The 12,195-nt window shown below is 36.2% G+C and overlaps 1 protein-coding gene across 1 annotated transcript; it reads right to left on the bottom strand.

Moving 5' to 3' along the window:
• Window positions 1–5,429: 5,429 nt before the first annotated feature.
• LOC109097927 lies at window positions 5,430–8,395 on the bottom strand. The gene is made up of 3 exons (XM_042748962.1): window positions 8,288–8,395; window positions 7,671–7,988; window positions 5,430–5,698 (listed from the first exon to the last, which is right to left on the bottom strand). The coding sequence occupies exons 1-3, from the start codon at window positions 8,334–8,336 to the stop codon at window positions 5,430–5,432; spliced, it is 636 nt and encodes a 211-aa protein (XP_042604896.1). The 5' UTR covers window positions 8,337–8,395.
• Between the last annotated feature and the right edge of the window lie 3,800 nt (window positions 8,396–12,195).

The following is a 12,195-nucleotide window of genomic DNA, read 5'->3' as shown; positions in this document are numbered from 1 at the left end:
GATCTGCCACCTTAGGAAGATAAATTATCAGGAAACAAAACATGGCTGATGAAGTCTGAATGGGTAATATTAGGCTAATCCTATAATAATTACTTTGAGATGTAAACATTACTTTATTTGAAAAAAAAAGGTCTGTTTATAAAAGACAGCTACTTCTGCATTCATTTCTCAGAAGCCTACAAGTTGGATTTACAACTCAGTCCATAACTTTGACATTCCAGAGATGCTTGGTATTTAACATGGTGACACAAAAGATGTACGGAGAGATAAAACAAGTGTCACATTTAATCAAATAATTTTATAAAAGAGTCAATATTATTACCCTGAATTATAATAAATGTAAACATACAGTGTCGCAGTATTCTGTTCTGAATTAAAGAAGCAAAGTCCTCACTGTTTTTGTTTATTTGTTTGTTTGTTTGTGAGCATGAAGTGTCAAATTCAGACCTGATGAGGGGCACTCAACCATTTTATCGGGGTCCCAGGACATACTCCCACATGAGGCTGATTCTACCTTGTACTTGACCTTTTTTAATTTATTTATAATTCCACACATTTTCATTATCCATGGTACAAATATTGGGGGTTGCACTTGCTAGTTTTGGTTGTTGGGGAAACTACTCCCTACTCATATGCAACAGAACTGGCAATGCGTATCAGGTAAATGGTAGAGGCACCAGAACAATTGTTCACTATGTTATCAATAATCATCTGTTTGGTGAACAGTTCAACAGCTAACCTTCAAGATAAAGACAAAATTGAACTGCAAGATCAGAGAAAATGTGAACCAAAAATCTCACCATAAATTCCCTTTATTGTAATAAAGTCCAGACACAAACTAATGAGTACTTCTCAAAAAAAATCTGCACCTGCTCCAGGCTCAGCTCAGGAACTGCCACCTGAGGACGACGAGCCATTATCAGGTAACAAAAACATGAGTGATGATGTCCTTGTGATGATTTTTGTTCCTAGCCCTGCTCCTGGAGGCACACCTATTTTTTTAACACTTCTTAAACAAACATGTGTGATTCAACTCATCAGCTCGTTAGAGATTCCAAGACCAGAAATATATGGGTTAGTGTGTGATTCAACTCATCAGCTCGTTGGAGATTCCAACTCCAGGAACAGGGTTGGGTATATGGCTGACAAGCTAGGGATAGTTCACCCAAAAGTGAAAATTAGTATACATCATTAATTACTAACCCTCATGTCGTTCCAAACCTGTAAGACCTTTGTTCATCTTTTGAAAAAATTAAGATATTTTTTAGATGTAATCCATGAGCTTTCTGACCCTCCATAGAGAGCAAGGGTCCTACAGTCAAGGCACATAGTAAGGAGATCGTTAAAATGGTCTATGTGACATCAGGGGTTCAACCGTAATTTACAAGAGTACAAGAATACTTTTTGTGCGCAAACAAAACTAAAATTACTTTATTCAACAATTCTTCTCCTCCGAGTCGCCTTTGGGTGCCATTTTGGAGAGTATCATGATGCATGCGTGTGCTGTCTGCTGATGTGGAACACACATTGGCTGCACCTTGTTTACATTCAGAGGAGATCATGCATGTGAACTCATGTGATAGTACAGTGGTTCCCAATCCTGGTCCTGGAGAATGCCCATCAATGCACATTTTAGATGTCTCCCTATTCAAACACACCTGATTCAACTCATCAGCTCATTAATGAAGACTCCAAGACCTCAAATGTGTGTGTCAGACAAGAGAGACACCAAAACCGTGCAGTGTTGGGGGTTCTCCAGGACCAGGATTGAGAACCACTGTGATAGTCCATAACTTTGAACTTTGAATATGGTGGCAACCAAGGAGGCGCAGGATGGTCGACGCCAGACTAAGGTGGAGCCGGAGGGACGACGGAGCCAGGCGGAGCTTGTGGACTGCAGGGCCATGGCGGAGAGGAGGGAGCTTTAAACTTACAGAGAGATCGGAAAAACAAGTGTCACATTTAATCAAATAATTTTATGGCGGAGAGGAGGGAGCTAGGAGCCATGGTGGAGCTGATGGGTCAACGGGCCGAGGCGGAGTCCAGGCCTTGGAGGCAGGAGGCGGAGGTGAGGGAGACTCAGAGCATGGCAACGCTGGAGGATGGCAGTCCCGCGGAGCTCACACCACAATGATGATGGGCTGAGGGTGAGCAGAGGGGCTGCCAGACGACACTGGTGGAGGAGGAAGGAGTGGGTGGGAGTGCGGGCATTTTCAAGGAGCGGGCACTGGGGGGCACATTCTATGAGCAGGCACTGGAGGACACAGTCTAGGAACAGGCACTGGAGGACACTTTCTAGGAACAAGCACTGTAGGCAGTCACCAGAGCAAGCTCTGGGGCTGGAGCCGACACTGGGCTTAACTGGGGATCAGGAGCCGACACTGGGCTTAACTGGGGATCAGGAGCCGACACTGGGCTTAACTGGGGATCAGGAGCCGATGGGGCTGGGCTTAACTGGGGATCAGGAGCCGCCATCACTGACACCCTGAAACTGGGCTTAACTGGGGATCAGGAGCTGACACTGGGGCTTAACTGGGGATCAGGAGCCGACCGGAATAGGAAGATTGTGGAAGGGGGGACTCGATTTACTGGGCTTAACTGGGGATCAGGAGCCGAAACTGGGCTTAACTGGGGATCAGGAGCTGACACTGGGCTTAACTGGGGATCTGGAGCCGAAACTGGGCTTAACTGGGGATCAGGAGGAGAAGATGGTGTTATTTGGTGGTGATGATTAGACGACACTGGGCTTAACTGGGCTGGAGCCGACACTGGGCTGTGTTTTAACAAGGGCAGGGTCAATGGGGATCAGGAGCCGCAAACTGGGCTTAAACTGGGATCAGGAGCCGAAACTGGGCTTAACTCGGGTATCGATTTTTGAGTCTTTAGGGTAATGTAAATGAATTGGAAAAGATAAATGTTTTATTGTTTTTAATAATTATTGTTGTTTAGTTTTGATGTGTAAGTGAAATGAAACTGAAAAACATCAAGCACTTGCTGTGCCCCTGGACCTGATTTGATTTGAAATTGAACTTCAAACAAATTGGCCTACATATACATTATTCCAATTTCAGTTTAGGATTAACTTCCTATTTTCATCCAGTTACCCCTGGAATAAATTACTGTCCAAATTGAATGTAACATTAGGTTACAGCATCTTTGTATGGAAGTTGTTGCAATATAACGTAGCAGCAACTAAATCTACCAATATATACATGAAAGAGTATGTAATTACTTACTTTTAAGATGTACACACACAGTATGAACAAAAATCCGCTAGAAATCGGACCAGATCAGCACGGATGTCACTACAAAACTGCCGTGGGATTTAGCAACATAGTAACATGTCTGGGCATGAACACATTTGACTGACATTTAGTTTTCCCGATCTAAACCAATGAAATTACAGGAATGATAGTCAGGTGATTCAGAAATAATATGTATATCCTAAAGTGCAACAAATTAAATGTCCAGCAGAGGGCACCAGCGTCATTAAATCTCAGCCTTTTGTACACTCTTGATCAAATCTTGACTAATATTTGATGTCAAATTGATATTAAGATGCCTGCTGGGATGACAACAGTCATTGTCAGGAATAACATTTGTCAGAATGTCACGACTTTTTTAGTTTTTATTGTTATTTTTTTTTTTTTTGATTTTAGTGTTTTTATATTGATATTTTTTTATATTTATATTATAATTTATTTTTTTTTTTTTTGTTATTTTATATAATCCCACTGAAGTGTTTTCTACTTCTGATGATCTATGTACAAGAATTTCTTTTGTATGTGTTTCTGTTGTTAATGATGGTGAGGGGTTGAGTATGATTGATGCTGTTGTTGAACTCTCTGAATCTCTCATCAGGACCATCATCATGTGTAAGGATCTCTTTTGATTTGAGCAATGAGAGTGTTTTCATCTCCAAACAGCCAGCATACCTGATCTGTTTTCTGTAGTTCAGCAACATCACTGTTTAGAGTAACTGAATCTCCCTCCATCACTGGCAGTGTCTTCACTTTATCGTCACAGCATGCAGCACATATGGAACACAGAAATGAGAAAAAGAAAACGAACAAAAGCAGAGATAACAAAATCATCACTAATCATAATGATCTTTTTTCTGTTCTCTCCTTCCATCTCATTCAAAGATGAATTTGCTTTTGCAGTTTGTAACCTATCAAGACAACATTATGCTTTGACAGGAATAAATGGAGATTCGACTTTGCCACTGGAAATAAATGTAGTTATCTTCATGAGTCAAAAGATAATACTTATAACTTCTTAGTAGTCAGGACACTATATTTTCATCCTCAAAAAAAAAAAAAGTGTGAGAAAATAGGGACCAATTGTTTAGCAATAAACAAACAACCAATATTTAATGAGGTATTAAACGGTGGCAGAAAACTTGTTAATTAGAATGAATAATACACCATTTTATTAAGATGATATTATATGAAAAAACTCATCTTTCTCTTGCTGTATCAGCTGTTATACTTACACTTCTGTCTTTTAAGTTTATGGTTCCTGCAGAAACTGTAAATCACACCAACAACAGCAGCCACGGCCAGCGACAGCAGGATTGCACTAACAAATACTGCTATTATGTCAGCTAAAGGCAGACCCTGAGTTTCTACATGTGAACCTGTAGTGAATAGAAGAAAATAGTCATTTGTTTGTTCTGTATCAAACACTACAAAACATCAGCAAATCTGAGATAGTAGATATGAATGATTCGATTTGAAGTAGAACATTATGCTTCATAAATGATCGCTATGAAGTAAAAAGTCACATATCATCATATCATATCATGTGTTTGTTCAGAGGTTTAGGGTTAACACGGTATGAGTATCACTATCATTTACATATTTTCATGACTTTTCCAGTCATTTTTGATGAAAGGACTGTTAAAATCAATTAATAGAAAATACGATCACAACTGAATAACTTGCTGTAAATTGATTGAAAAAAGTACTAAAAATGCATATTCATTGTAGAACTTTTACAGTTTTACATTTCTAGATCAGATCAGTTCTGCATTGTAACCCCATCTGAATATGTGCTTTTGAACCTCATCTACTTATACAATGTTCTCTTCTGTAAAGTATTGAACACATTCTACCAATTTAAATGTCAGCAGGGTAAAGTTACCCACATGAGGTTTTGTCTAAACTGTGAGAATGACTTGAAAACAATATTTAGAATGATTTATACATTCAGTTCAGTTTTCAGGTTTTAAGCAACACCCAACATAAAAATATATTGCTAAAAATGCATAGCCAGTAAAAATACTGGAGAAGCAAGTAGAAATCTGAGGCACTGGCCTGAAAAGACCAGTAGAAATAACTTGAAATAACTAGCCACTGAATGACAAACACAATGAAACTATGAATAAAAAAAGGGTAACTAAACTATTTTAAGATTGCTTGAAGGAACTAAATAAGTTGATAGAGCCCAGAGTCTGTGTTTCTGGTGTTTGTGATGGTCAGAGATCCAGTCTGATTGTCCAGCTTCAGTCTCTCTCTGAATCTCTCGTCACCATCTTTACACTGAACATCAGCACAGATCTTATTAGGCTGTCCATTGATTTCAGCGATGAGAGTGTCATTAAAATACCACGTCAAATCATCTGGGTTTTGTACTTCACCAGTACATAAAGTGACTGTTTCTCTCTCCCTCGCTGTCACTGTCTTCTTTTCAAAATCTGTATCAAAAACACCAGAAGCACAAATCGACAGCTGATTGAAGGATCATTTTGGGGGGAACTCAACAACAAGAAATGGCTGTGAAGACATATTGACATAGCCTATCGATTTCCTGAATCTTGAGAAATTCTGTAGAACCAAAAGTACTGCAAAATGAATTATTTTAGTCAGCTTTTCTCAGCTCTTCTCTGTTACATCATCTGTTTAATTCCCTCTCTTTTATGTTTAAGGGCTGTACTCTCAGTTCCTTGTATTCTGCTATTTCACTTTCTGTATTACTTGTATTCTGTACTCATGTTTGACTTTCGCTACTGCCTTATTTGTCTCCATAGTTACCAGAGTTATTCCTTAACTTCACTTGTTCCTTGTTAGTTCCTTGATATCCTGTGTATTTACACCCATGTACCCTTCTGATAGACAGATGAATTGGGTATTTTAGGTGTTAGTATGGGTTTTTTATAGATCATGTTGCTCATACAATGATCAACACATACATAAAGCATATCACATATCACATATTTACAGCATCTAAATGTATACTGACATATTGACGACAACTTAAATGTAAATTATTCACATTACAGATTTTGGAGACTTACCAATAGTCCTTATGAATATTGAAAGTGTGGCATTAACATTTTATCATATTGTATTAAGTTGTCATATCAATGGCATTATTAAATGATGGTTACTCATGTACTTAACCTCCTGAGACCCTGTGTCCTCATATAAGGACATTATATTTTAGTGAATTTCTTTGAGACTATACATGCCACAGTTTTAACAGTCAGGATGTTCTGTACAGAGCAACATTTATGAAGTTTAGGGACAAGTTTGATGGTATGTGTAGGATTAAGAGTGGGTTAAGGTGTTAGAAATAGGTCAACAGTGTAATTATAAATGTAATTACTGAAATGAATTACAGATGTAATTACATGCAGGTCATTGTTAAATATAAGTACAATGTAAAAACATGTATGTACACAATAAGTGCATTGTATCAAATTATTAATTTAAATGTAAGTACATACAGTAGTAGTTGATATAAAGTTGGACCTAAAAAAATCCTGAAACCTAAAAAAAAATGAATTGGTGATTAAAAAATAAATAAATAAATGTTTTTGCCCATGCATGTTCATTCATCTCAGGAGTCTCAGGAGTTATGAAATGATTAGTTCTCAACTCTCAAAACGTGAATAACACCTTTGCAGAAAGGCTCTAACTCTGAAATCAATCAGAGTACAGTTCAATACTTTAATCAAAATTGAAACTGAATATGGGACTATTTGTTGCTGTCTTGAAATCTTTTAAACAGTCCGGGTATATCCCCGAAAAGCTGCTGGTCTTGATTAGTTTTGGCTGTGCAGAGTTCTGTATTATGTTGTACAATATGTACTTCGTGAAAGACTTTCTATAATTCTAGTGCTGAAGTTAAAGTTAATAAGTCTTGCGGTGTAAATGACATGAAACAGAGAAATGTCTCACTGTTTGGGACACGAAGGTAAGCGCATTTTTTTTTTTTGTTTTTTTGTGTAAGTCCGAACTTTCTGCTATGTTGCTTATTCAAATCATTCAAGTCATTTAAATTGGCTTACTCTGACTGTTGAAATAGTAAATAATGCATGTGTTTTTTCTAGTGTATCAGGAAATTTGTTAATTACCGTTTTGACAGTTTCTGCATATTTGAGTCATATTTGTTAATTCTCTGTGTCCCCTGTTGGTTCTGTCATGACCATTGAGGCCATCGATAAGCTCGCTGTGCTCTCTAATTCAGTTTTACTCTGGTAGTCTAATTGTTAGGAGTGTTTGTGTGTGTCTTTGTGATGCAGTACCAGGTGAGATTATAAACTACTTACACTGTGCATTTTATACCACATTTTGAATACTCTGATATATTTTGTTCTGTTCATAATGCATTATAATAAAGAAATGTTGTGATTTGAACACAATAACATTCTTTGAATGACTCACCATGAACGGTAACATTAAAGATCTTTTCACTGCTGGGGCTGTTGAAAATCTTCAGTTTATAAAGTCCAGCATCTGAGGTTATTATGTTTGTGATGGTCAGAGATCCAGTCTTACTGTCCAACTCCAGTCTGTCTCTGAATCTCTCATCACACTGTTCATCTGTACAGATCTTACTCTGATCTCCAGTAATTTGAGTGAGGCGAATGTCATTATAATACCATCTAATTCGGTCTTGATGGCTTTTTTTATATACAGTGTATAGAGTGACACAATCTCCTTTCATTACAAACACTGTGATTTCTTCAACACCAAACACACCTGAAGAAGAAACAAACAGTTAATTATAAATAATTTCAAGAATATTGGTGGTCTTTCAATATTTGACAAAATTTCCACATACAGCTGTTACAACAAGATTTTATTTTTGTTATTTTTATTTTAATAATTGTAAAAAAAAAAATTCTGTAAATAAAATCTCATAGGTAATGAAACAAAACTTGATTAATACAGATTAAAAACACAATACATCAATGACATGCGATCAAACAGTTAGAAGAACATCAGTGTGTGATGCAATAATAAATAATTTGTTTGTAGATTGTAACAAAATATCTCACCACGGTGTAGTAAAACACACGTTGAGAGAAAAACAAAGATAAGAGTCATTTCTTCAGATAAATGAATTGTGATTTAGGGAAATAAAAGTTGCTTGTCCCTTTGCTTTGGCCATGATTTCCTGAAAGTGAAAGTGTTTATATAGCTAGCCTAGACTGGAGCGGACCTGACGTGCATATGCACGCCCACTATAATGAATAGCCTATGCCCCTCAGTTTATTATAGAAATCTAATATGTGTAAAATAATTATTGTTTAACCTATTTTAACACAATTACAAAACTGTTATAACATCTCACATCACACAATGTGTGTGTGTGTGTGTGTGTGTGTGTGTGTGTATGATATATATATATATATATTATAATATATATATATATATATATATATATATATATGATATATATATATATATATAAATTTTGTGTCTATCGCTGGCGACTATAACTGCACCTGTTTCCAAATATTTAGGTCTAATATTATTAATAACGCATGACCAAATAGAAAAAAAATCACAAATATGTTATATGGTTTATTTTTCAATAGGTTCAAAGAAAGAAGATTGAAATCACCTGAATATTGAGTCTGACTCTTGCACAGACTTCCGGTGTCAATTGGTAAAACTTGCGTCAGCAATTAAAGGGCAGGGTTTTTTTTTTTTTTTTCTCAGGACTTTAATGAAAACCTGAATGGTTGAGTTTCTAGTCAGTCACATGTTCACACGTAACATGTGACTGACTAGAAACTCAACCATTCAGGTTGGAAATGCGACATTTCAACAGCAATGCTCGTTCATTCACCTCTTCTCCAACAGAGCATTATTAGCTACATGTTGTAATTGCACGTGATCGACCAGCAGTTGCGTCACTTCCAATGGAGAGAAATCATCTCCCTTGGTGTCATAGGAAAGTAAAGTGTCCATCATATGCACACTTCAAAATCTCATCCAGGTACTTTTTAACCTACTCTTTTATGATTACTGTGAATTCAGACATACATCTTTTGTCACAAACAATGTTTATTTATTTATTTATTTACTTGATTAAGATATAGTAGGGAAGTAGTGTGCAATTTTCAATGCATCTAAAGTCTTTATGAATGGGTCAATAATATTCAATAATTTATTCAGTATTAAGTAATGAAAGACCTATGTGTTGCTTGGAAGCATGCAATGGCTCTATTTTGTTTTTTGCCCCTATATCTTTATTTATTTCTTTATTTATGTGAATGTGTTTATGTGTTTGTGAATGCATTTTTAGTCCTGGAATAGACTAAAATCAGTCGCATGGTCTATGTGTGTTGTGGGCCTTGCAGTCTTGGCCACACGAGAGCTTGTGCATGTGACAGGAAGCAAGACATTCTTTGAAATGTCCCAGGTCTGATCACATTTCCACTAAACCAGGGCAGTTCCAGGCAAAATAAAATAAAATAAAATAAAAATAAAAATAAAATAAAATAAAATAAAAAAAATAAAATAAAATAAAATAAAATAAAATAAAATAAAATAAAATAAAAAGGGCTCAAGCAACACCCCTAAGCCTTGGCTTTTTTTTTTTTTTGCATTTTTTCAAAACATCACAGCCTCCACATAGCTGTCACATGATTTCAAGTACTACTTACTTCTAAAGCTGAGAGTTCACAGTAATACCAATTATTCACACCTTTTAGTTCATATATAACCTTTCACCTCAACCACATATGTCAATTCCTAACACTTGAGTCGTTTAAAGGAAACCAACTTCTGCAAGTTTCAGTTTGACCCTTAAGAAGCTGCTGACTGGAACTGATATGGTCAGGAGTCTTTTTTTTTCAACTGAATGATAATAAAACATTTTTAAAAAGCTATTTGTAATTTATTTTATTGTGAAATTTAGATTATATTCGCACAACATTCCATTTTTAAATATTTAGCATCCACTTCTAAACATTTAACACAATCAGGAAGTTACCTGTGTTGAATATGTACAAACCAGAAGATGGTTAATGTTAAATGATAAAAATGAAGAATGTTTTCCAATACTGGAAACCTTTATGTACTATATGTGTAATACAAGACAAAAGTTTTTAGAGGATGTGCTTGAGGAGGGTCTTCATATTCTGTTTGGGGAGGATTCACACAACAGGATAACAGCTTCAGTTGGGGGACAGTCTTATTACATGAGACTTTTTTTTTAGTTATTTGTTTGTGTTTTTTTTGTTTGTTTTGTTTTTTTTGTTTTTGTTGGTTGTGTCTGATTGGTAAGTTAAAAAATATTTATATTGCTTAATACAGCTTTGATTCTGGTTTGTTTTTATTGCAATCATGGAAAGTCTGCAATTATTAGGAATTTTTTAAACCTTGAAAAGTAACTTAAATGCAATAAATGGAGGGTGTGTGTGTATATATTATGGAAATGCAAACTGCTTTCAAATACCAGGCCATTTTTTATCTTAATATATTGCTCAAAAAGCAGGGGAGCCCTGAGTGCATTAAGTGATTTTAGATTCAATGACACTATTTCATTAAATGTTCATGGTCTCCAGGTGTGTTTGGTTCTGAGACAAATGAAATACAGATGGAGTCAGTGATGGAGGGAGATTCTGTCCTTTTACACACTAATGTTACTGAAGTACATGATATAGAGGATGACATGCTATGGAAATTTGGACCTGAAAAGTCTACGATAGCTAAAATCTGTAGAGATGCTGGAATCATAAACACATATGATGGTCCTGATGGGAGATTCAGAGACAGACTGAAGCTGGACGATAAGACTGGATCTCTGATGATCACAAACACCAGAACTGAACACGCTGGACTCTATGAAGTAGAGATAACTGGAGCAAAACTGTCAACAAAAACATTCAATGTTTCTGTCTATGGTGAGCAGAGATCACCAGTCCTGTCCTTTATATAGTCTTATCACAGGAACACTTAGTGATTTGTCATAAACATCCACTCAACACACTGAACCAGAAATAAGATTGTTAATTAGATTTAATAAAAAAAATAAAAAATATTCTCTCATGTTTTCAGCTCGTCTGCCTGTTCCCGTCATCAGCAGTAACTCTTCACAGTGTTCTTCATCATCATCATCATCATCATATTGTTCACTGGTGTGTTCAGTGGTGAATGTGGGTCATGTGACTCTCTCCTGGTACAAAGGAAACAGTTTATTGTCCAGCATCAGTGTGTCTGATCTCAGCATCAGTCTCTCTCTACCTCTGGAGGTGGAATATCAGGATAAAAACACCTACAGCTGTGTGATCAACAATCCCATCAGCAACCAGACCACACATCTGGACATCACTCAACTCTGTCACACATGTTTAGGTACAACAGTTATGATATTAGCATTTATGTACACATTCCCTTACATTAATGCCTCTCTTATACTCTCCTTCTCAACCTAGGTTCTGTATCTCAGATAGTGCTGATTTCTGCAGCTGCTCTGATGATTGTAGCTGTAATTGGAATCTGCAGGAAACAAAGAAAAACAGACAGAGAAGGCAAGTGTTTCCTACGGCTTTCAAAACTGCTTTGAATTAATTAATAACCATAATTATCATCTAATCACAATTAATCTCATAAACAGTTGAGACTGGTGATGAAGAAATCACCTACGCTGAACCTACTTCCTACAAACGAGATGCATCTAAAACAGTAAGATGATTTATTTATTTCACATTTATTTATCACATTAGATGCTCTTTTTTTTTACCATTTGTTCCATTACATATATTACAAACACAACAGCACCATAACAGATGTTTATAAAAGCCATAAGATCATCATTCACTAACACATTTCCTTTAATATTCATGGTACTCACTGTATCATTGTTAAAAAAAAAAAAAAAAAAACAGTCCTATTGCAGTAGCCTACATCATATTTCACGTGAAGACAATAAGGAGAATAGACTGACAGGACG

The sequence above is a fragment of the Cyprinus carpio genome, chromosome B22 (genome assembly GCF_018340385.1).
Source record: "Cyprinus carpio isolate SPL01 chromosome B22, ASM1834038v1, whole genome shotgun sequence".
Lineage (NCBI taxonomy): Eukaryota > Metazoa > Chordata > Actinopteri > Cypriniformes > Cyprinidae > Cyprinus > Cyprinus carpio.
This window is presented reverse-complemented; position numbering and strand designations above follow the sequence as displayed.

What these genes read in the sequence shown, in the direction of transcription:
- LOC109097927 (XM_042748962.1), bottom strand. Translation starts at nt 8,336, where the DNA reads ATGACTCTTATCTTTGTTTTTCTCTCAACGTGTGTTTTACTACACCGT. An exon ending in GTGTGTTTTACTACACCGTG is followed by an intron (nt 7,989 to 8,287) that starts GTGAGATATTTT and finishes TTTCTTCTTCAG; the next exon opens with GTGTGTTTGGTGTTGAAGAA. An exon ending in CTTTAATGTTACCGTTCATG is followed by an intron (nt 5,699 to 7,670) that starts GTGAGTCATTCA and finishes TTTTTGATACAG; the next exon opens with ATTTTGAAAAGAAGACAGTG.